At 43.0% G+C, this 25954-nt stretch overlaps 1 protein-coding gene across 1 annotated transcript; it reads right to left on the reverse strand.

The window, feature by feature from the left end:
- Nucleotides 1-1371: 1371 nt before the first annotated feature.
- On the reverse strand, nucleotides 1372-6862 carry CCDC70 (coiled-coil domain containing 70; the record flags this gene model as incomplete). Its single annotated transcript, XM_081214689.1, is given in 4 exon segments — nucleotides 1372-1799; nucleotides 1802-1845; nucleotides 1847-1981; nucleotides 6852-6862. Coding segments are annotated over 4 exon segments (618 nt in total).
- Between the last annotated feature and the right edge of the window lie 19092 nt (nucleotides 6863-25954).

Below are 25954 nucleotides of genomic sequence, written 5' to 3' on the forward strand. Positions count from 1 at the left end.
GGAGAAGGAGGGAGGTATGCACAGACAGCACAGTCTTAAAGCATGAGCAAAACCAGTCTTTTCAGCTGGAGGGGCTCACAATGGTCAAAAAGAGAAAATAGGTGATGATGTGTGCTTGCACCCACCTGCTGGAGTGAGACCTTCCATTTGCTACTTGCCTGGCCATGTGCAGTCCCTCTGCTTTTCCAGGTCTCTGTTTCCTCACCTGTACAATGGGTTTATGTACCTTCCCTGTCAACCCACAGAGTTGTGGTGAAGCTTACATGAGTTGGCAGATGTGAACGTGCTTATCAAATAGTAAGGGATGCACAAAGGCAAGGTAAGTTGCTACGTGAATGACAGTGAGGGCCAGGCCCAAGAAAAGGGGAAGCAGGCGATGTTGGCCTTGACATTTCTTTCTGCCCACCTTCTGGTCCCTTCCATACCAGTGCCCATATAGATGGTCTAATCCCAGAGGAGAAGTGAGGCATGTAATTTGCCGACCACATTAGTGTACATTCATTTAATGTACTACCTCCCTGCGGCATTTTAATTTTAAGTGAATGGAATGAGGGAAACACAAAGGAAGGAACTGATAATGCAGAAATACAGGTATGTGAGACCTGCGTGAATGGGAGTATCGGGGCAGGGAGGTCTCCCTGACACCTCCCAGATGGCCCTACCTGGTCCACAGGACTCCATCAGGGAAGGGCACTGCTCCTGTGGGCGGAGCTCTAGAGCCTCAGCCTAATGGCACGCCCCTTTCTCACGCTCCAGAGAATGGGCAGTTGAGAAGTTTGGTGGAAGCCTGGATCCGCGAGTGAGTGCGTTGGGGGGATGCTGCCCCTGTGTTCTAAATGGCCTGCCCGGTGAGGGCGAACCACAGAGGAATTGTTAACAGCGCTGCAGCCTTTTCTGGGAAGCGGTCAGCCCACTCCCAGCCTCCAAGACTGCCAGAGTGGAGGAGAAATGACTGCCCCACAGCTCCACAGAGGCAGAGATGTCTCCGCCCCTCTCTGTCCCTACGTGTCTCTTGCTGGCATTGCCCTCACCCCCATCCCTGTTCTGACCCTTTTCAGGAGAGTCCAGGGTCTCCACTTACACCCACCCACTCATGCCACGCTCACGGGGAGCTGCTCACGGAACCAAGCCCTGTGGACAGCAGTGCAGCCTGGAGGATGGGAGTACGACCTCTGAGAATCACAAAACCTGAAAAAATGCAGCTGGGTTCCTTACAGAAGTTGGTTTTCCAGACCTCTCCTCAGAACTTTATTAGATCTTTTGAAGCCAGGAGACAAATAAGAGCATATTTTCTTCAGCACGTGGTGGGGTCACCCCGGACTCGAGTCCCAATCCAGCAGTGTGGACCCCCCAGCGCTTCGTCTCCTGTGCTCACGCCCTGCCCCAGCAGGAGGCTGCCGACCGGGGCCCCCCACTGACGTTGCGGTGCCCCCCTGCCGGCCTCTGCTTCTCCACAACCTGAGCACCCCCTTCCACCCAGAGGGCCTCCTCCCCCTCCAGAAGGGCCTTTTCTTCCCCCCACAGGGCCTTGTCCTCCTGAAGGAGGTTCCGGTCTCTTTCCCACAAGGCATTGTCCTCCTTCCAGGAGGCCTTATCTTCCTTCCAGAAGATTCGGTACTTTTTCCAAAAGGCTTTCTCTTCTTCCCAGAGAGATTTTTCCGTTTCCCAAAAGGCTTTTTCCTCTTTCCAGAAGGTTTTCTCCTCTTCCCGAAAAGGTCTCTCCTCTTCCCAAACGCCCGAGATCTGGCACCTGAAAGCACAGATCTTGCCACGGAAATTCCACATCTCTTCCCTGAAGCCTTTATCTTCTCACGGAAGTGTCTCATCTCTTCCCGAAACACTTCCTTCCTGCAGCTTGTGGATTAGTTTCTTCTGGCGAATGTTGGATGAGCAGACCCCCAGTGAGTGGAAGCAGGCAAGCTCCATCCATCTGCTCACCTTGAAGGGAAACGTTGTCTTGGTCAGCAGGATGGTGGGGCGGCTGCGATGGAGGACAGGTCAGCTGGTCCAACCCTATGGGGGCGCCAGAGAGAACAGGTCCCTTGAGTATCACATCCCAGAGGGCAAGCCCTGGGGTCTGTGCCATTACTGGGAATTATTTTTTAATCTTACAGTTTTTTTTTTTACATATACATGTATCTATTCTTTTTCAAATTCTTTTCCCATTTAGGTTACTACAGAGTATTGAGTTTAGTTCCTTGTGCTATACAGTAGGTCCTTGTTGGTTACGTATTTTACATATAGCAGTATGTACAGGTCAGTCCCAAACTCCCAATCTAACCCTTCCCCTCACCCTTCCCCCCTGGTAACCATAAGTTCGTTCTCTAAGTCTGTGAGTCAGTTTCTGTTTTGTAAATAAGTTCATTTGTATCATTTTTTAAAGATTCTGCATATGAGCAATATCATATGATGTTTGTCTTTCTCTATCTGACTTCACTTAGAATGATAATCTCTAGGTCCATCCATGTTGCTGCAAATGGCATTATTTCATTCTTTTTTATGGCTGAGTAATATTCCATCATATATATGTACCACATCTTCTTTATCCATTCCTCTGTCGATGGACATTTAGGTTACTTCCATGTCTTGGCTATTGTAAACAGCGCTGCAGTGAGCACTGGGGTGCATGTATCCTTTCACACCATGTTTTTCTCCGGATATATGCCCAGGAGTGGGATTGCTGGGTCATGCAGTAGCTCTTTCTTTAGTTTGTTTTTTTTTTGCGGTACGTGGGCCTCTCACTGTTGTGGCCTCTCCTGTTGCGGAGCACAGGCTCTGGACGCACAGGCTCAGCGTCCATGACTCACGGGCCCAGCCGCTCCGCGGCATGTGGGATCTTCCCAGACCGGGGCACGAACCCGTGTCCCCTGCATCGGCAGGCGGACTCTCAACCACTGCGCCACCAGGGAAGCCCTTTTTTTAGTTTTTTAAGGAACCTCCATACTGGTCTCCATAGTGGCTGTATCAATTTACATTTCCACCAGCAGTGTAAGAGGGTTCATTATTGGGACATTTTAACCATTGTTCTCTTTGTCCCCTTGGTGGTATTTGTGAGGGACAAGCTGTGGTAGAGAAAGACGCTGGCTGGTCATGGTTTTGCCCTGAAGAGGTAGTCAGTACGTTCAAGCTCAAGGCTACTGAAATAATAGAATATCAACCAACAAGGACAGTGGTTCTCAACCAGAGTGTCAGGACACACAAGTGTGACATCACTTTAGAGGTGTGTCACAGTTTTGTTTTGCTTTTAAATAAGCAAGTGCCACAGCCCCAAGTGATTTCTTTGTGTTACATCAACCAGAATACATCTGAGGTTTTGGCTTTCTCACTTGGGAATTGTTCATAACCTTCTGACTGGGCGTGCTCACAGCAGGGGGCCACACGTGTGCACATCCTCTGTTATAAGCCACGCGGGAAACAGAAGGTGAGACCCACAGACCTGGAGGAGTCGATTTTAGTAGAAGAATCTATTTTGGAAACAGAAGTTTAAAACCAAAAGGTGAAAGATGACACTGAATGTTGGCTAGGATGTGGGAAAGAGGAATTCTCACATGGTAGCCAGTAATATTGAACGGTATTGAGGACACATTATGACTTAGCTGCTCCACTCCCAGATACACGCCCTGAGGGGACTTCTAAATTGTGTCCAGGTTACGCGGACAGGAATGTTCAAGCAGCTGTGGTCACAAGAGCTCAACACTGCAAGCAATCCAGTGACTGTCACAATAGAATGGAGTTCAAATGTGGTGGTCTGTGCATGCAATGGAGAGCATAGCTACGTGCAGCAATGTGGATGAACCTTATAATGTTGAAAGAAAGAATCAGGATCAAAGACTTTGAAAGAAAAAGTTCCGAAACAAGCAAAATTAAACTCTGTTGTTTAAGGAAATATACTTAAGTGACAACACAAAAGGACAAGCAAGGAAGTAAGTCCCATTAAGTCAAGATAATAATTACTTAGGAAGTTGAGATTAACATATATACACTACTGTATATAAAACAGATAACTAACAAGGACCTATTGATACTATATGGCACAGGGAACTCTACTCAGTACTCTGTAATAACCTATATGGGAAAAGAATCTGAAAAAGAATAGATATATGTGTATGTATAACTGAATCACTTTGCTGTACACCTGAAACTACCACAACATTGTAAATCAAATATACTCCAATATAAAATAAAAAATTTTTTAAAAAAGTCATTACTTGTGTGTGAGGGAAGGACTGAGGAGGTAGGATACTAAGGGTTGTGATTGGGTGAGGACATGAGAGAGGGGCTTCTGAGGGGCCAGTCGTATCCCTTTTCTTTACTTGGTGGCAGTTGCCTGTATGTTATAATAAAAAAGTGCTAAGCTGTATACAAATGTTTTATTTACTCCAGTAAATGCATTGTATATCACAGTAAAATAAAAGCTAGGGAGAAAGAAAGAAAGAAGGAAGGAAGGAAGGAAACAAAGGAAGGAAGAAAGAAAGAAAGGAGGGAAGAAGGGAGGGAGGGAAGAAGAAAGAAGGAAAGAAAGGAAAGGAAAGGCAGAAAGAAAGAAAGAAGGAAAGAGAAGGAAAGAAAGAGAGGGAGGGAGGGAGGGAGGATCCCCACACATTGCCGTTATCTGAGGTATCAGATCTCAGAACTATCCCCAAAATTCTGGTAACAAAGATGGGTTGAGAGATGAGAAAAAGGTCTGGACATGGGACAGCAGTTGGAGAGCAGGGGAGACAACGGGTGTGTACACATGGCAAGGGCATTGATGTCCATGTTGAGCTTTCTGGAAGCAGCTGCCAGGGTCTGGCCTCACTTGGTGGGCCTCGCTGAGCTGCACACCCTAGAACACCGTGAGTCCCTTCAGGAGATTTCCAGGTTTCCTCCTCCTTTTTCTACTTTCTGACTTGGGAGCAGGCGGTAGGGGAGAAGGAAGGACACATAGCTGGCATGTGCGTGGCTGTGTGTGTGTGTGTTTTTGTGTCTAAGAGAGAGATGTTTGTATCAAGCACTGGACTGATTGATAGCAAAAACATTTAGCAATTTGGTCACTAATTTCAAATGAAACCTCCCCTCCTCATACAGCCCTGCAGCTGAAGGAAAATATACAGACACCCACGCTAAGAAGCAAATTTAAAAACACTGAACGCTGTCACTAAAGAAAGTAACTATATTTTTCAACAATCAACAAAATAAGGTTTACAGAAGTCCCCTTTCATGTGTGAGACCTGTCTGTCCCCAGTGTGTCCCCTGCACAATAAGGAAACATTTGTGCAGGCTTCTGACTTTCTTCTACGTGTTTATAACGCAATGCCGAAGGTGATCGCCTTCCAAATTACACCAGAGCTTTATTTCTTACTCCATAAGCAATGTTTGCACTAACTAGACAACTTGCTGAAACAGTTTAATAAATTCCTCTTTCCTTTCTACCCTAGATACCAACTATCACCCAGTTCTACATTTCACCCCATCCGTGTTATCCCCAGCCATTATTTTCTGGCCCTTTATGGCCTCACACTTTCTGCAGGTCTAACACCAGTCGTTGCTTTTAGTGGGCTTTCCTTTTTTTTTTTTTTTTTTTGGTGGGCTTTCCTTTGAGGGCTGCTCTCCACAAAGAAACAGAGTGTGTCTGCCTTTATGAAGAGGAGAGGGCTGCAAAGATGAGTGAAGTCAATTCAAGGCAGCTGGCCCAGTCCACGGGGTCCCTTGAGAATAGAACTACTGACTGTAAGTCAGTGAGCACTCAGGGTTCACAGTACCCAATTTTCCCCCTGCATCTCACTCCCCACTTGAGCAGCAGCAGGAGAAATCTGCTTATGGCACTCGCTGAATAAACATATTATAGAAGTACACATATCATAAGTCAAGTATTCAGGGACACCCCTTGTTCTCAGAGAATTTGGATTCCTACCCGTGGAGAAAACAGGTCCATGAGCTGAAACTCGCAGCTCCCCCTCTTGGCATCCACATCCATCTTTAATGTCCTCCTCTGGGCTCCCAGGCAAGGCCAGGCCTTCCCCCCATCTCCTGCTAACTGCACAGTGACCTTGTTTCATCAGTGATCCCTCACTCACGGGCCATCCGCATCTCGCTCTCTGCTCATTCCGACATCTCAGCACAAAAATGTGCTCAGGTCTGTCTCATTTTAAAACCAACAACCAACCCGAAACAGAATCCTCTGACGTCCTCTACCTATTGCTAGCCCTCTCCTCCTTAAATAGTCTTCTTAGGGACTTACCTGGTGGTCCAGTGGTTAGAGCTCCATGCTGCCCCTGCAGGGGGCACGGGTTTAATCCCTGGTCTGGGAACTAAGATCCCACATGCTGCACCTTGTGGTCAAAAAAAAAAAAGGAAAAAGGAAATAGTCTTCTTAAAAGAGCAGTTGACGATCGCTCTCCCCATTCACGTATTGCGTCTGCACCCTTGTCCCACAGCAATCTTCTGCACCCTGACTCCACTGGAACGGTACCTCTTAAGATCACCACTCACCCGCTAGTTGTTTAGTCCTTATCCTACTGACCTCTCGGCAGCACTGGACGTGAATCCTTTTTTGAAGCTCCTTCCCTCTTGACGTCTATAAGGCCAGGCCATTCTGTTCTCCTCCTGCTTCCCTTTTGGTTCTAGTCTCTTTGTGGACTCCTTTTCCCAATGGAGTATACTTTATCCATTTAAAGCAGAACCTACCTCATAGGGCTCTTGGTGGGGCATAAGTTGGTATGTTGAGTGCCTAGCACAGTGCCTGGCACACAGCAAGTGCTCAATAAATAGGAAATAAGCATAACTATAATTCCTCTTCTGTGTCATTTTCAGTCTTCTTAGAGTGGCATGCTGGGATAATCATGATTTGCCCTTACAAATTTTAGCCTTACCTTTCAGCCATCTCCCCTGACACCTAGGCTCTGGCCACCTGGAATTCCTCAAATGTGCCGAGTTTTCCCCGCTTCCGTGCCATGCTGTTCTCTCTCCCTGGATGTCTGGCCTAAGCCCACTTCGCTTTGTCCAGCTAACACTTCAAGACTCAGATAAGGAGTCGGCTCTCCTAGGCAGCTTCTCCTGAAACTCTCCCACTAAGTTCAGACTGAGCATACACCCCTCCTGTCCCGCTAGGAACACTTCGTCTCCCCTCTCTATGTCCAGCATCTAGCACAATGTCTGGTACATAATAGATGTTCAGTAAATGTCCATTGACTGAATGGCAGTCTTCTGGGTTAGAATGCTGGAAAAAAATTTATCTCCAAAGTTTTTATCATTCCACTTAAATTATCTTTGAGAGAGAGATAAAATAAGTACAATATCAAATACATTGATGCCTACTTAGATATAAAGTACAATATAAAACTGTAAATATGTGTCTATATAGATATAAAAACATGAGTCAAAGACACATGCCTAATCTTCAGTCTTAGAATTCAAGGCTAGGAACTTATTTTTAAAGGAAATGTTATATATCAAGCTATGTTTACAGCCAATCCTCTCCGATCTAAAGCCAACAGTTACTTACTGCTTAGCTATTTCCCAACTGGGGAAGTCCTGTAGCCCTCAGAGGACAGGCAGTCATTGTCACATCAGATCCCTAGTGATGTCGCTTTCATAGGCTCCCTTAACACTGTTTGCAAAGACCCCTCTCAGTCCTGAGTCACAGGGTGGAGAGGGCCAAGATAGGGAACCAAATGAGAGACTCTAAAAAGTTGAGGGAGAACATGAAAGGTTGGAAAGACTTCATCTTCCATCTTTGACTTCACCAATAGGCTGGTGCTGTTGATGACTCGCAAGTGATCGTTCCTTCACACTCTACCTGGATTGAGTCCAGGAGCAGGCTTCTGGGGAATCATGTTTCAGTGTGGCGGGGAGGGGTTGTATGTGATGAATCATTTCTCTTGCTGCTTTCAAGATTCCCTCTTTGTCTCTGTCTTTTGACAGTTTGACTATGGTGTGTCTAAATGTGGCCCTCTTTGAGTTTATACTACTTAGAGTTTGTTGAGCTTCTTAGATGTACAGATTTGATGCAGATTTTCCTCACATTTGAGAAGTTTATTTATTCATATGTTCTTTCTTCCTCTTTCTTTCTCTTTCTTTCTATTTGGTTCTTTTTTAACAATAATTTCTGTCTCTTTATTGATATTCTCTATTTGGTTGTACATCATTCTCATTCTTTCCTTTAATTCTTTAAGCAAGGTTTCTTTTAGTCCTTTGATCATATTTATAACAGCTGTTTAATATCTTGGTCTAGTAAGTCCACATTTGCAGTTCCTCAGAGACAGTTTCTGACCAAAAAGAAAATAACTCACAATCATAGTTTCTATTGCCTGCCTTCTCCCCCTGATTATGAGCCATTCTTTTTTGCTTCTTTGCATGTCATATAGCTTTATGTTAAAAGTGAACATTTAAAATAATATAATCTTAAATAATATATTACAAACAACATAATGTGATAATTCTCAAAATATTTCCCCCTCCTCAGGTTTGTTGTTGTTTTGTTATTATTACTATTTGTTTGTTTAGTGACTTTCCTGGACTAATTCTGTACAGTCTGTATTTTTTGTTGTGTGTGGCCACTGAAGTCTGCTTAATGAGCTTAGTGGTCAGCTAATGATTGAACTAAGAGCTCTCCTTGAACTGATTAGTCTCCCTTCCTTTGCTGAGGGCCTGTGTGGTGTGTGTGTGTGGACATGCCTTCAATGCTCATGCAGTTTACAATTCTGCCTTAGCCTTCACTTCCTACTTGTGCAGGGCCTCAAGGTCAGCCTGAAGTGAGGAATGACAGCCTCCTCAGGTCTTTTTGGGGCATGTGCACACTCACACGCATGTGACCTTCCAGATTCCCAGAAATATGTTAGAACTTTTAAAAGCTTCCATCTTATTCTCCAGTTATTCTTAAATTATTGGTCAGCCTCTTATTAGCCCCAACTGGTGACACAGCCTCAGGCAGCTGTGATATTAAACCATCACACTCATTTTTTTGACAAATGCCCTGAGGCTAGGGCTGTTTGCAGAAACTAAGCATTAAGTTAGGCCAGATAAAGACAAGTTTTGTGGGTGGAGCTTTTCAGTGAGCTGCCAAACCAGTCAACTGTTAGCAATTCTTTGGAGATGAAGATTTAGGGGGGCTCTAAACCCATCCTGTCTCCTTACTTAGTCATTCTAAGATTCCTAATTTATTGTTTTTTAAGCATTCTTCTTTTCTTTTTTTAAAAATTTATTTATTTATTTTTGGCTGCGTTGGGTCTTCGTTGCTGCGCGCGGGCTTTCTCTAGCGGTGTCGACGGGTTTCTCATTGCAGTGGCTTCCCTTGTTGCGGAGCATGGGCTCTAGGCGCGTGGGCTTCAGTAGTTGTGGCACGTGGGCTCAGTAGTTGTGGCTTGCAGGCTCTAGAGTGCGGGCTCAGTCGTTGTGGTACACGGGCTTCGTTGTTCCGCGGCATGTGGGATCTTCCTGGACCAGGGCTCGAACCCGTGTCCCCTGCATTGGCAGGCGGATTCCTAACCACTGCGCCACCAGGGAAGCCCCGTTCTTCTTTTCTAATGCAGAAGATTGCTCTAATAATGGAGGCGGCAGACAGTCTGAGACATGAATAGTATTGTAGCTGGGGAATCAGTGAGGAATAGATGCTGCAAGGAATATTTCAAAGAGAGACTCAACAGGTGATCAGGTGGTTGCATGGGAGGAAGGTAGAGGAAGTAAGGACAGGGCTAAGGTACCTGGTCTCAGTGCCTAGAACCGTGCACCAGTTAGAAATTTGAAGTTGAAATAGAGTTGATTTAGATGAGTTGGTAGAGTATTCTTACATAAAACCTTGGGATCCTCAGTGATGCACAATTCGTGTTTGCTACTCCAAGTAAATCTTAAAGTCTCTGGAGGAAATAGTAAGATAGTTAATAGGTAATAGTAAGGAAATAGTAAGGAAGGAGTATTAGATAGTAATAGATAGGTAATAGTAAGGAAATAGTAAGAGATTACTATTGCTAAATGTGAATGGGCACTAAAAATAAATTGAACTTCAGCATCAATGAGCTCACATAATTGGAAAGGACAAGCTTCCCTCTCCCATACTTTGCAACAAATCAACAGCTCCTTTTTACTCAAGATAAGAGTTTAGCTTAAATTTTGTTCAGTACTCTTATTTTAAAAAATAGTGTTATCATTCTTGTTAGTCTTCAAAGCAATACATGTTCATGATAAAAAAGATATTAGAAAATAGGACAAAGATGAAGAAGAAAATGAAAATCATCCATAATCCCAATACTCAGAGGTAACTGCTGTAAACACTTTGGGTTATAGTCTTCCAGTCTTTTTCCTGCACTTGCAGCTAGGTATTTTCTAAACAATTGGTTTTATACTGTGCATACTGTTTTGTGTCTTGCCTTTTCATGTAATAATATGTCATAAATTTCCCCATGTCTTTAAATATTTCTGAGAACATGATTTTCTATAACTGCAAGAGTACACTTTCCCCTGCTTTTGGAAATTGATTTATTCCATTAGGAATATAGATTATTTTCCTGGAAGAGTAGGTCAAATTGGAAAATTGCTCACAAATGAAGGCAATGGCAACATAATTAATCATCACTGCTGTGGCCTCAGTCTCCGTGTTGAAAATAGAGAATTCTTTCTGGCAGCACTAGTCACAGAAAGGGATCATTCACGGGTAGCTGGCTCTGTGAAGGCAGACTTTGTTTTGTTCCTGCTATATCCACCATGCTCATTTTACAAAGAGCTTCTGAAATCAAGCAGAAAAAGACTAATAACCCAGTAGATAAATGGCCAAAGGATGTGAATAAATTGATTGCAGACAAATGCAAATGACTCTTTAACATACGAAAAAATTTCCAGCATCAATTATAGGGAAGTGCAGTTGAAAATAAATATTGCATTTCTCTTCTATCAGATTGGCAAAAATCCAGAAGTTTGACAATACCCTCCGTGAGCAAAACTGTGAGAAAATAGGCTCCCTTATACAGTGCTGGTAGGAATGCAAAATGTTACAAACCCTATAGGGGTGCATTTGTCAGTACTAATGAAATTGTAGATGCCTTTACCTGTTGACTCAGCAATTCCATTTCTAGACGTCTATCCCACGGGTACACTTACACAAGTACAAAGTGATGCTTGCAGAAGGTTATTTAACTAACTGGAGTATTGTTTGAAACTGCAAAAGATTGGAAAGAATCCAATTTTCCAGCAATAGGGAACAACTTAAGTAAACTATGGCACGTCCGCACAGCAGAGTACTATGCAGCTGTAAAAAATTGAGCAAAAGCTTCAATGTGCTGATATGAAGAAATCTCCAATATATACGAAGTGAAACAAACAACAAGGTGTAGAATACTGCTACATATTGTGTAAGAAAGAAAATAAGAATATATACCTATGTATTTGTTTACATTTTCACAAAGGAATACTGGAAGAAAAACACCAAATTAATAAAAACAGTTATTTATGAGGGAAACAACAGAGAAAGCAGGAGTAGAAGCAAGACCGCTTTGTGACTAGCTTTCTGGAAGGTTTTGGTCTTTGAATAACTCTGAAAACGATTCTTAACATTGGAAACAAACACATGAGCATAATCATACACCTAACAGTACCACACCCACTCAGAGGAGCAAGGCTTTATTTCAGCTGACTTTAGGGCACAGTGTTTTCACTCTGCCTCCTTAGTGGGATGTAATTGAAGGCTAAAAAAACTACAAAGAAATTTGGAATCTCACCTTGGTCGTTTTATTTTATTTTTATTTATTTTGCGGTACACGGGCCTTTCACTGTTGTGGCCTCTCCCGTTGCGGAGCACAGGCTCCGGACACGCAGGCTCAGCAGCCATGGCTCACGGGCCCAGTCGCTCCGCAGCATGTGGGATCCTCCCGGACCGGGGCACGAACCCGTGTCCCCTGCATCGGCAGGCGGACTCTCAACCACTGCGCCACCAGGGAAGCCCCGTTTTATTTGTTTTAGTAGTGTTCGTATTGTTATTTTGAAACTTTCTGTTGTATCACAAAGCATACAAGTAATTGTATTAATAACATTAGGAATCAAGATTTTCAATGTAAAAGAAAAGGGATACAATTATAACATCAAGTAAGTTACATAAAATACTATATAGTATTAAATTTAAATTAAAAAATTTTAATGAACTCATGACTTAAAAAAATATGCATGTATACCTCTGCTTATTGTGATGGACTAATAGCAACAGTATCCCAGAAGCCATGAATATCGCCCTTGTGCACAGATCTTAACCTCTAATACCATCCCCTGCCTGCGCTCCACTGATAAATGACTGTTTCTGGGCGTAGCAAAAGGAAGGTACAAAGTGAACCCGAGACATGTTTTTCCAGAAATCAAGGAAGTTTTCTTGTCATGTCAAAAGGAGCCAACTTGAGTAGGCTGCCACTGACCAAAACTGTGAGAATTTGACCATCACAAAGAATAATGTTTGTGGTTAATTGAAATCTATTCAATCTCTAAAATCCATGAATCTACAATGATACTAATGATTTAAAAGGAAAGAGAAAACTCACTTGTCACCATTTAAACTACAATTAAGGCTATTAACTCAACTTCTCTGAAAATTAAAGGAATATTTGAAAATTGAAGGACAGTTGAAAGAATGAACAACGTATGCTGCCTTTCGTCTAGAAACTGTAGACCATGCTATCAAACAGCCCGTGTTGATGTGGGAAAGCTTTGCAGAAGAACCTTGGCTGATATATGCAGAAGAAGTGATAGAATCAGAAGGAAACCACTATTTCACATACCTAATGATAGTTTTGGCGTTTTCATTCATCGTTTTTAAAACCACTAGATGAATGATTGATGGGGAAACTAGACATTTGTATTGCCCCAAATAACACCACAGAGTCTATGTCTAAGTGAAATATACCAATGGATGGTGGAGAGATCAGTCTGTCATCTTTATCTAGAGGTTAATTTAACACCACAAAGTGTGGGTCGACCATATATCACGTGCCTCTTGGTGTAATGCAGTGTGACTGTCTTATATATGTAAGATTCTCCAGAAGCAGAGCCTGAGGTCTATTGGGGGAGGGTTCTTGGGAGAAGGAGAACGAGGGAAGCAGGAAAGGAAAGGGGAAAAACTGTGTAGGAATGTGTCTCCGTTGGAGAATAGCAACAGCCTGCTCCACTGGGTAGCTGGGGAGCACGAGCTGTGATCCCACCTTGAAGTCCGTGCCAATACCTGCAGGCTTCCCCTGGGCATCCCATGCCACTGTTTCTACAGCCACAACTGCATGATGTTGCTAAGAGGGCACCATGTGACGTCCTAGAATATAACCTTCACGAAGGTGGGTGTTACAGGATGTGTTGTGTGCCCCCAAATTTTGTATGGTGAAGTCCTAACCCCTCAGAATGTAACTGTATTTGGAGATTGTGTCTTTAAAGAGGTAAGTTTAAAAGTTAAATGGAGGTCACTAGGGTGGGCCCTAATCCAATACAACTGGTGTCCTTATAAGAAGAGGAAATTAGGACACAGAGAGGAAAGATCACATGAAGACACAGGTAGGAGAAGCTGGACATCCACAAGCCAAGGAGAGAGATCTCAGAAGAAACCAACCCTGACAACACCTTGATCTTGGACTCCAAGCCTCTAGGACTGTGAGAAAAATTAATTTCTGTTGTTTAAGCTACCCGATGTGGTACTTTGTTATGGCTGCTCCTGCAAACTAATACAGAAGGGATTTCTGTTTTGTTTACTGCTTCATTCCAGCACTTAGAACAGTGTCTGGCATGTAGTAAACATAGTTATCGAATGAATGAATGTTCTACTCCTAGAGTTTTAAATCAAAGCAGGAGAAAAGATCTCTACTTGCAGATTTTCTCTCTGTGTAACTGTGGTTTCTGTTCTTTCGCTCCTCTCCATCATATTGTTTATCCCAGGAGAGGTTTTGCTCTTACCTGCCCCTCCCATCTTCTTCCAGTGGAAGAAAGACTTCCTCACCGGCCTATCCTCTGGAGGCTCTGTGTACATCACACTTCCTTCTGTGCAGTTCTTGGGATTTTTTGTTTTTGGTGGTTGACGTAGGTTGGGTTTTCCAAAGGTGGCCTTAACAAGACCCCTCATCCCATATTCTCTTCTAACACTGTGACCTCGCCAATGCCCCATCAAGAAGCAGAGTCTGTCTCCTCCCTTGAACCTGGGTGGATCTTTGGATTGTTTCAACCAACAAGCCACAGAGAAAGCGGTGCCCTGTGACTGCTGAGCTGTCGTGTGCTGGAGCCCTTGCTGCCAGGGAGCCGATGATCTTGCACATTTTTCCCCAGCTCCACGCCCAGTGGAGTCATGTCAGTAGCCTGAAGACAGCCATGGTGAGATTATTTATATTACAGAAGCCAGCAAATGCTACAATCACAATCATACACACACACCGAGCTGGTTGTTAAGCATTTACCAGCAAACCACCATTTCTGAGGCTAAATCATAAGTGGTACAGCTTCCTTGGGTTCTCCTCCTCTTAGTACATGTGCTCTTAAATCCTTGCTTCCATGCTGTGAAAAAGCGCAGGGCCCTGAAGAGGCCACATGTGGTGTTCTGGCTGACAGCTGAGGTCCCAGCTCCAGCGAGCATCAGTCACCATGATCCATGTGAATGAGGAAGCTTACTGATGACCACAATGCCAGCCACCATCTGTCTGTCTGCTGAGCCCAGTCAACCCCCAGATATAATAATAATAAGTGATCATTGTTGTTTTACACCACTTGGAGCAGTTGTGCAATTATAGATAATCTGAACAATGATACTTGGCCTGCTCTTCACAAGGCATCGTAAGTTAAGAGGAAGGAAAATGCATCCGTTTCATATTGAAAAAAATATATCTGTTTTACACGATAAATCTTCATGCTCAGAGTAAGAGTCACTCATTCACTCATTTATTCAACAGATATTTATTGAGTGCTAATTAAGCGTCAGACCCTGCACTCACTCCGTGTTAAGGGTGGAGGAGCCCCCAGTATGCAAATGGAGACCAAGTGGAAACAACCAGATACAAGTGTAGTGTGAAAGGCACTGCATTGGAAGTGTGTGTAGGGTCCACTGGGGAGGCACAAAGGAGAAAGGGGCCAACTCTTTTTTTTTAAAATTGTGTTGAAGTATAGAGTTGATTTACAATGTTGTGTTAATTAATTTCTGCTGTACAGAAAAGTGACTCAGTTATACATATATACATTCTTTTTCATATTCTTTTCCATTATGGTTTATCACAGGATATTGAATATAGTTCCCTGTGCTATACAGTAGGACCTTGTTGTTTATCCATCCTATATACAGTTTGCATCTGCTAATCCCAAACTCCCAATCCTTCCCTCCCTCATCCCCTCTCCCCCTTGGCAACCACAAGTCTGTTCTCTATGACTGTGAGTCTGTTTCTATTTTGTAGATATATTCATTTGTGTCGTAGTTTAGATTCCACACGTAAGTGATATCACATGATATTTGTCTTTCTCTGTCTGGTTTACTTCATTTAGTATGATAATCTCTAGGTCCATCCATGTTGCTGCAAATGGCATTATTTCATTCTTTTTTATGGCTGAGTAGTATTCCACTGTATATATGTACCACATCTTCTTTATCTATTCATCTCTCGATGGACATTTTGGTTGTTTCCATGTCTTGGCTATTATAAGTAGTGCTGCAGTGAACATTGGGATGCCTGTATCTTTTCAAATTACAGTTTTGTCCTGATATATGCCTAGGAGTGGGACTGGTGGATCATATGGTAACTCTGTTTTTTGTTCTTTGAGGAACCTCCATACTGTTTTCCATAATGGCTGTACCAATTTACATTCCCACCAGCAGTGTAAGAGGGTTCAGAAAGGGACCAGCTCTTGATTGTTGATTGGAGGTGCGCAGAAAGCGGGAGACAGTCGAGGAAGACTTCAGAAATGATGTCTGGGCTGAGTCCTGAGAGTGAGGCAGCTTCCCAGGGTATAGGTGGGGAGGGTTGCCCAGAGAGCAGCCCCACGAGAAGGAGTGAAACCCTGGGATCCTGAAGCCCTTGTTTTGTGGGACTAGACAGCTCCCCAGGAATGCTAGGCAGTTGCTGAAGAATTCTGAGTAAGCAAGTGCACACTGAGGCGTGTTGAGAAGCAGAAGGCTGAAAAGATAGGTTGAGACCAGGTTATGAAGAGCCTGACTCTCTCCTGAAAAAGCTCTTGGTAAACTAAAGTTAAAATATTATTTAAAATCTATTGCAAACCAACAAATGACATCATGCTCAGTGAGAACACTCAGGGCTTACTATGTGCCTGTCGTGTCTGTCATTGCACACATTGACACGTGTTCTGATTGGTTGTCCCTTCTATTCTGACTGGTCAGGGCCCTTGTCTAGTTTTTAAATATTTAAAAAATATCATCCCTGAAAACATGATTAGAATCAAGAACAGGACAAAGGAGGTAGCATTCACCATTTTGTGAAGGAAATAAAACAAGAGGTATAAATAATTAGGAAAAAGGGGGTAAAACCATCATTATCTACAGATGATTTGACTTTATACCTTAAAAAAAAGAGGCAGAGAATCAACGTGAAATTTTAGAACTGATACTATTCAGAAAAAATAAGCATAGAATGCCGGTTCTCTCCCCATGGATTTGTACAGTTAATGCAATCTGGAACAAAATTACCCCAGGATTTTCCCCCTGGGGAAACCTGATTAAATCATCTTTGAAAAAGTAATCTGGAAAAATAAACTTGTGAGGAAAATGAGGAGCCTGTCCCCAGTCTCTGGTCTCAGGATTCCAGGCGAGGACAGCAAACGGGTTGCCAGGGCTGGAGCCCAAGTGGTAGGGAAGGCAACTATTTCTTGCCAGAGGCCAGGGCCTCAGAGAAAGGCGAACAGCCGGTGGGAGGAGGTGGGGTTTTCGGGGGAGAGCCTCTGCAGCTGGTGCTATGCCTTTCCCAGCGTTGACCCAGGCCCCGGGGATGCTGATACACTCCTGACTCAGCAGCTAGAACAGCGACCTGAGGACGGGTAGTCTTCCTTTTCCCCAAGCCCGCTCTAAGGCGCCAGCTAGAACTGAGTGGCAGGGCTGAGGCTGGAAACCTTTCAGGGAGGAGGGAACCAGTTTCTCGGGGCATGTCCTCACATCCTCCCCAGAACCCCTGGGACCGTTGAACCCGGGGCTCAGGGACACCCCAGTATTTTCCTGGAGCACCTGGGGTGGCTGCCCAGTTCCACAGGGCCCTTCGAATCTGAAACTTTGACTGTCTTTTTTTTTCCTCCTAGACCCAGGAGTTTATTTATAAAATTGCAATAAAATAAACATAAAATTGACCATCTTGACCATTTTTAAGTGCACAGTTTAGTGATGTTAAATAGATTCACACTGGTGTGCAACCAACACCACCATCCATCTCCACAACTCTTTTCCATCTTGCTAAACTGAAATGGTACCCATTAAACAGCGCCCCCATCCCTTCCTGCCCCCAGCCCCTGGCAACCACCATTCTGCTTTCTGTCTCTGTGAATGTGACTGCTCTAAATACCTCAGATAGATGGAATCATACAGAATTTGTGCTGTTGTGACTGGCTTATTGCACTTGGTACAGTATCCTCAAGGTTCATCCAGGCTATAGCTTGAGTTGATTGTGTTTTTGTTCTTCTCCTTCTATGAGTTAGTTCGGGACTGAGATAGTTTGCTTCTCTTTTTTCTCAAATTATCTTCAGGAAAATTATAACACTGAGAAAAGTCAAAAAGAAAATGAGAGTGTCTATTGAAAATGCTTTGTGATTCAGGTGGAAGTTGAAAGGAGGGTCCCTGACGGTTTCTCCCCAATTAGGAAGCCGTCAGGATTAGCGGATGGTAGATACAGAAAAAAATGACTCAAATAGAAGGGTAACATCAGAATGGAAAGTTCTCCAAGGAAAGCATCAAAAGAATGAGAATGGTTACACAGAACTAATTTGTTTGAGAATAACACACAATGAAAGACAGCCTTCTGCACAGTCTGGGGGAGGTCGGTGGGAATGAGCACTTGGGAACGGGGGAGTCAGTGTTGACTCGTTTCCTGATCCCTCATCATGTGGTGCACAAATTGGCCTTTGGCCGACTTTAATACCTCCCTTCATTTCCATGCCTTCTGTCAAGAAGTCAGGCAAACTCTCATTAACTCACAGACTCCTTTGTAATTAAACTCGAGCATACGCTCATTAACTCATTACTCTTTTGAATTAAATTTCCTTATGGGATACATTAGATTTTATAAAATAATCCTTTTACTCATGATGTCTGGCTTGGAGTGAGCACTACTTATTCAATGAATGATTGAACTCACTTTTACCAGCAGAGCCCCATTAAGTAGGCCACCTCAAGGCTTATACGGAACAACATGCATAATAAAATTTATACTCTGAATTCAGCTTGTAACTCAGTTGTACTAACACGTGACCTTTATTCACATGGCAATGATTATAGTGGCCAAAAGCTTGGACTCTGGATTGCATTGCCTAAGCTCAAGTTCATTATATACTTGGTAGCTCGGTGACCTTAGGTAGTTACTTAATCTCTCTGTACCTCACTCTACTCATCTGTGAAATGGGGATAATAATAGCACCTACTTTGCTTTGGGCAGTATTTTCAACACTGGTTTTCCACTCACTTCCAACAGTAGCTGCTTCCACTCTGTTGCTAATCTCTGGGCTGCCCCCCACCCCTGACCACCGCGTCGTCTTTTCAGCTTTTCCCTCCTTCCATCACGTTTGTAACTAACTCCCCATATTAAATTCCCTCTGTTTTCTTGAGTGATAAAACTATTCTTATTATTACTGACATCTAGCCTCTGAATCTCATAATCACTTTCCAAAGACTCCTGCTTTTTCAAAAAATTCCTCTATTTCTGTACTTAAAATATGTATCATCTGGTTTGGGAGAAACCATTCCCTCTTTGCTGCATCTACAGGGCCACCTGGAAAAGCTACTGAGAGACCGGCCCTGATTCCTTCCCTTACTGACCTCCTGGGAGGACGGCCCTATAATCCGAAGTTTAGTCTGTTGTGAGCCCTGGGCTAAAACATGCTCAAAAAGGGCTACTGTCCTTCTTCAGGCAGCCCCAGGCTGCGACAGTGGGTCTGGGAGTCTGGAGGCTCTGTCCTGCCTGCTGATGGCCAGTCACCCCACTTCAACCTGCTCGGGGGAGGTGCGGCCAAACATTGCAGAGAAGATTCAAGTCACCTCACGTGCCACTCTTTCCTCCAGCAGGTTCCACCAACCCATCACGAGGTGCGAAGCCTTCAGCTTGGGTTCAGGGCTGGAGACCGGCACGGCCAGGACGATGGTGAGACAAGAGAATCAAGACCGAAGGAGATGTCACCCTCAGGGCCACGCAAGTGCAGGGTGAGCGTGAAAAAGGAGCCCTTCCTTACATTTTGTACAACAGGCGCCTTTCTGCCCCACCTGGTCTCACCCCTTTATACCGTCCTCTTCCACGAGAACAACACAAAACTGAGAATGTCAGGGTTGGAGGAGGCAGGGCTTCCTTGGGTCCAGTGGTTAAGACTCCAGGCTTCCACTGCAGGGGGCGCGGGTTGGATCCCTGGTTGGGGAACTAAGGTCCCGCATGCCGCGCTTCACGGCCACAAAAAAAGAAAAAAAAATGTTGGAGGAGGCCTTTAATGTTCTAGGACTCCCCTGCTTCCCCACATGTGGTCCACGGAGACTAAGCAGGGTCTTAAATGTAGATTCCTTGGCCCAAGCCCAGAAGGACAGATTCAGAATCTTCGGGAGGTGGGGCCGGAATCTGCATTTTAATAAAGAGCCTCAGGCACTTCTGATAAATTAACAGTGGAGAACTTCTACTTGATGCTCACCTGTCACGGCATACCTTACCCAGCCTCCCAAAGTAGCCTGTTTCAGATCTAAAAAAAACGGCGGTTAGTCTGTCACACTGGGCACAATTCTGTCTCCCTGTAACTTTACTCTGTCTCAGATCCAGAGTCTGGAATGACACTGTATAGGTTTCATCTCTTTTCTACATCTCAGTCCTCGAGCACTCAGGCGTCTCTCGGGTCCTCAGCCCGCTTCAAGGACCTTAAGCCTCTTTAAATTAAATAGTCGGTGTTCAGTCGACTCTTCCTCACAGTCCACCAGCACGTAGAGAGAGCAAGAAAGGAGAAGAGGCTGCCAGATACGCCTGCACTGCCGACTAAAGTTAAGGCCCTGAAATGGAATGTTTCCAGCACTAATTTACTACTCCACTAAATTATAACTTCGGCCTTGAATTTTAACAGCCCACCTTTCAAACGCTTCCCGGGGTTGCTCTGCTGCCCCCTTCCGGCCCTGGGAAGTACTGCAGGCTGTCGAAGCTGGCGATGGGGGTGCGCTGTCCCCACACGTGGGAGTCGGAACGCGAGATAATCCGTCCCTCCCAGGGAAAGCCAGGAGTTGCTGTCCTGCAGCGGGTGAGAAATCCGAGGCGAGAAACAGGGAAAGGAAGCGTGCGGCGGGGAGCGGGGGAACCCGCAAGCGAAGAGAAGACCTGGAAGATGTAGACCTGGACCACCCCGAACCCACAGTGGCCCAGTTCTGCCCGGTTCTGGATCTGGCTCTTTCGTCAGCTCAAAAGGTGAGTTAGGACAGCCCTGTGCAGCCTTTCAAGTTGGAGAAAGAATCCTAGCAGGTGGTTTCTCGGAGTCATTCAGGGGAAGATGACAATGTCCTGATTTGTGCTTCCTGGAAAGAAAATAACTACATTATGAAAGTGCTTTTCTCAATTGTGCGGAGGGAAAGAAAATATTCATCTTCACTGAGTCTAAGGAAAATGGTTTTTCTCGTGGAAAGAATAGTTGTAAAGGAACAATGAACTTCAGAGTGAAAGCAAGTTGTGCTGGGCTCTCAGAAGCATCTTGGTAGCTACAGAGCAGTGAGAAGGGATCCCCTATTGGGTCTCTGAGCAGGTGGCTTTGACGTGGTCATTATAAAAGTGTGGTAGAGCTCAGAGGAAGTACATTTTCCATTTCATAGGCACCGAATAGTGAAGGACACATATAGGGAAGTGGTGGGGTCACCCTGGCACACAGACACGCAGTTACCTCCACGGAATTCATGCAGGATGGGATAGTTAGGAGGGGAAATGGAGTAGAGACTACATAAAGAGCTGCAGATAGTAAAGGATTTGTGTCCTGAGCACCCAAAACATTTGTTGGAAATAGTCAACAATTCTGGTTAACGTCTGCCTTTGCAGGACCAGGTATGGAGGTGATGAATGTTTAGCATTCAATGTTATTCAAAACTAAGTGATGAGCTGGGGTTCCCGTCACACCTAATTTAGGAATAAACAGTGTAATTTACCAAGTCAATCACTAAAAACCACACTCACCAAGTCAAAAATGTGCTCAGATTGGAGCTTTGAGGTGAAAATAAGTAATGCTAAGTACTGTCAAAGTGCTAAATGTTAAGAAAAACTTAGGTGTCTACAGATACAGTCTCACTGTGGAATTAAGACACAAACCAGAGGTTTAAGATAAAGTAGTATTTTATAAAATTGAACTGAATTTATGAAATTCCCACTGAAACTGGGAATGTTAGGTATAAAAGGGTCAGACTCAGAATTACTGGCATTTTGGGCTAGCTAATGCTTTGTCATGGGGTGCTGCCTTGTTCCTTGCAGGGTATTTAGCAGCATCCCTTGTCTCCGTCTGCTAGTTACTAACCAAGTCATGACAATCAAAACTGTCTCCAGACATTGCCAGCTGTCCGCTGAGAGGCAAAATTACCCCTGGTTGCTTACCACTGAGGTACACCAATTGGATTGAAAAGTGAAAGTGTGTGAAGAATTGTCATTCAGTAACTGTTATCAGTTAACTCCCTCTTATCAGTTAATGCCCTTTATTATCACTAAACTTCTAGGAGAGGACACACCAGGAGCTATTATCACTACTTTTATTTATGCAGAAGCAAATGAGAGACAAACAATCCCATCACTGTCATACACAAGTCATTGTTTATTCCCACTGGAGAGAAGGGGCTGCCCAGCCCACTCCCCCATTCTCTTCTTGTTTCAGGTTTCTACCAAATAGGGAAACTTTCTACCCAGCAAGAAACATATTCATTTTCTTAGTACTTTGAAAGTTTAGAAATTGCCTAAAATGGTCCTTACCACCATAACTGTCATGGATCTACTCTGTTGAGCTTCTGTTGTGAATGAGGGGTCCACCCTCTCTTAGAAGAGCTTCCATGGGAAAGGGCCAGGGGGAGCGTGTGGTTCAGTTTTGTGAATTTTGCATGTTTTCAGCATAACAGTGAATAGATCTTTCATAGCGTATTTTTGTTTGTTTGGTTGTTTTTTTACCTTTTGACCCATTTCTCATTTCTACACAGTCCTCTGCCCCCACACCTGCCACCTCTGGCAACCACCAGTCTGTTCTGTGAACCTGTGACCTTGTGGGGTTTTTTTGTTTTGTTGTTAGATATTCCACATATAGATCATATCGTATTTTTCTTTCTCTGACTTATTTCACTTAATGACCTTGAAAAATCCATTCATGTTGTCACAAATGGCAAGATTTCCTTCTTTTTTATGGCTGAATAATATTCTGTTTTCATATACCACAATTTCTTTATCCATTCATCCATCGATGGACTCTTCGGTTGTTTCTATATCTTAGCTTTTATAAATAATGCTACAATGAACATGGGGCTGCATATATCTTTTTGAGTTAGTGTTTTTGTTTTCTTCAGATAAATACCCGGAGGTGGAATTGTTGGATTGTATGGGAATTCTATTTTTAATTTTTTGAGGAAACTCCATACTGTTTTCCACACTGGCTCCACCAATTTACATTCCAACCAACAGCATATGAGAGTTTCCTTTTCTCCACATCCTCGCTAACACTTGTTATTTCTTGTCTTTTTGATAATACCCATTCTGACAGGTGTGAGGTGATATCTCATTGTGGTTTTGATTTTCATTTCCCTGATGATTAATGATGTTGCACGTCTTTTCATGTACCTGTTGGCCACCTGCATGTCTTCTTTGAAAAATGCCTATTCAAATCTACCCACTTTTTAATCATATTGTTTGTTTTTTGCTATTGAGTTGTATGAGTTCCTTATATATTTTGGATATTAACCCCTTCTCAGATATATGATTTGCAAATATTTTCTCCCATTCTGTAGGCTACCTTTTCCTTTTGTTGATGGTTTCCTTTGCTGTGCAGAAGCTTTTAGTTTGATGCAGTCCCACTTATTTATTTTTGCTTTTGTTGCTTTTACTTTTGGTGTCAGATCCAAAAAATCATTGACAACACCTATGTCAAGGAGCTTGCCACCTAAGTTTTCTTCTAGGAGTTATATAGTCTCAGGTCTTACATTCAAGTCTTTTATCCATTTTGAATTAATTTTTGTATATGTTGTAAGATAGTGGTCTAGTTTCATTCTTTTGCAAGTGGCTGTCCAGTTTTCCCAACACCATTTATTGAAGAGACTGTCCTTTCCCCATTGTATATTCTTGCTTCTTTTGTCATAAATTAATTGACAATATATGAAACAATAAATCCCACTGGAAAGGTAGTATACAGTAAAAGTAGTGGATTAATCCCTTATAGAACTAGTATGAAGGTTAAAAGACAAAAGTGGTACAAATAACTATGATTAGAATAATTACTTAAGGGATGCACAAAATAAAAAGACCTAAAATGTGACATCTAAAACAAAACTTGCAGGGGAGAGTAAAAATGTTGAGCTTTAGAATGCAATCAAACTTAGGTTATCGACTTAAAATAGACTGTTATAGATACAAATTGTTATATGTAAGCCTCATGGTAACCACAAAGCAAAAACCTATAGTAAATACATAAAAGATAAAGAGAAAGGAATATAAGCATACCACTAAAGAAAGTCTTCAAACCACAAAGGAAGAGAGCAAGAGAAGAGGAAGGAACAGGGGGACTACAAAACAGTCAAAACAATTAACAACATGACAATAAGTGTATACCTATCATAGCATATTTGAATTGGTAAATTTACACAGTGAGTTCTGTGAATAAAAAAGCAGATTTACTATTATTTTCTCCAATTGCAGCTTTTTTGTGGGTTTGGCACTCAAAACATATTTATTTTTGCTTTGAATTGAAATAAATCCATTATCAAAGGTCATAAAAAGCAATTCACAAAGGGGGACATTAACCAGAAAACAATCAGTGAAGGAATGTGCCATATCACTGGTAATCCAAAATGTAAACTAAAATAATAATTAACTTTCATTTTTGCTTATGAAAGTAATTAAAATGATCTAGTCTTCCTAACACCCAATGCTGGCTGTGGTGTGGTGAAACTGCCACTTTCATATATTGGCTAGTGACACTGTAAATGGATACAAGTCCTTTGGAAATTAATTTTACCTCAAAAACCAAAAAAAAAATGCTCATGCTTTTTAATTCAGTAATCTCATATCAAATTATTTATTCTAATGGAAAGATATGTCTCTTGGGATTAGTCAAAATAGTGAAAAATTGTAAGTAAATAACCAACAATAAGGTATAGGTTGGGTATAGTATGATGTATCCTGCTCTGTAGAATGTGATATTGATAGAAGTGTTAAAATGATGGTTACAAAGACCACACAGTTATAGAAAGAATTCTTGTGTCAAAATGCGAAAAAAAAAAAAAAAAAGAAAAAAAGGGAATTCCCTGGCAGTCCAGTGGTTAGGACTCAGTGCTTTTACTGCCGTGGCCCCTGTTCAGTCCTTGGTCGGGGAACTAAGATCCCACAAGCTGTGCAGCACGGCCCCCCCCGCCCAAAAAAAATGTGAAGTGTTAATTTAATGTGCCCTATGAATACAACCATCTAAAATGTGTGTGTGTGTGCGTACACGTACATATACATACCTACGTATATACTTGAAAGAAAAGCTCCAAAATACCAACAGTTGTTGGGCTAGAGCCCTGCAGTTGTTTATAATGACAAATGGTTTTCTTTTCTCTGTGACCTAATTTTTCTGTTACTTTACTTTCATAGTTTTAAAGAAAATATTACAAAAGAGGAAAAAATATTTCCCCTCCGCCATCACATCATAGCCCCTCTTTTTGTTTTTCCTCTTGGGGGACTTATTTCTGCTTATCTGCGCCCCTACAAGTTACTTCTTGTCTCTGGAATTTGGGGAAAAATTTACGTTTCCTTTTCAATGATACTTTTTTTTTTCTTTTGGAGTAGATCCATTTATTTCAAATTAATTTACGTGAATGATCCATGTTTCATAACTCCAGGGAGGAGAGATCTACATGCTTAATTCTGCCAAAATACTGGCATTGAGACTTCATCACATTTTCTTGGTGGAAATGGAGAAAACAACTTTCTGGGGATTCATGAGTTTTCTCTAATTGTGCATTTGTGTACACATGTATTTGCTGGAGATATGGTTCACTCCTCTTTTTTTAATTAAAAATTCAATCCAGTGATGCTTCTTGAATGTTTTAAATTATAAACATAAACCTGCTCATGGGTGAAAAAGCAAAGCAGTATTAGGGTAAAAAGTAGAAATGAACATACTTCTCCCACCTTCCTCCAGCACTTTCCTCTGGCCCGACCCCTGTGGCCCTATACCTGGCTGCTTCTCTCCACAGGTGATGGGTATTAACCATGGTTTGCTGTGTGTGCTGCATCTTTTCCTAGGCATGTCCGTGCACATGTGGACATCGTTTACATTAATGAGATTGTACTGGACACACCCCTCTGCCCACTCTGCTTGTGATAAGTTGTGTCAGATTGCCCTCCAAAGAAGTGGCACCGCCGACGACGTAGCCTAGCTGTTTCCCTCCCCCCTCACTAGAATCCTAAACTGTTCTTCATCTTTGCTGATACCTCATGGTTGTTTTAATTAACACTTCATTCCTTATCATTGTGTGACGTTGAACATAATTTATGAAGTTGATTGTCCAGCATTTGGGACCTTATGTGGGAATTTTTTTTTTTTTTTTTTTTTGCGGTACGCGGGCCTCTCACTGTTGTGGCCTCTCCCGTTGCGGAGCACAGGC

The sequence above is a fragment of the Mesoplodon bidens genome, assembly GCF_964165515.1.
Source record: "Mesoplodon bidens genome assembly, chromosome: 17".
NCBI lineage: Eukaryota > Metazoa > Chordata > Mammalia > Artiodactyla > Ziphiidae > Mesoplodon > Mesoplodon bidens.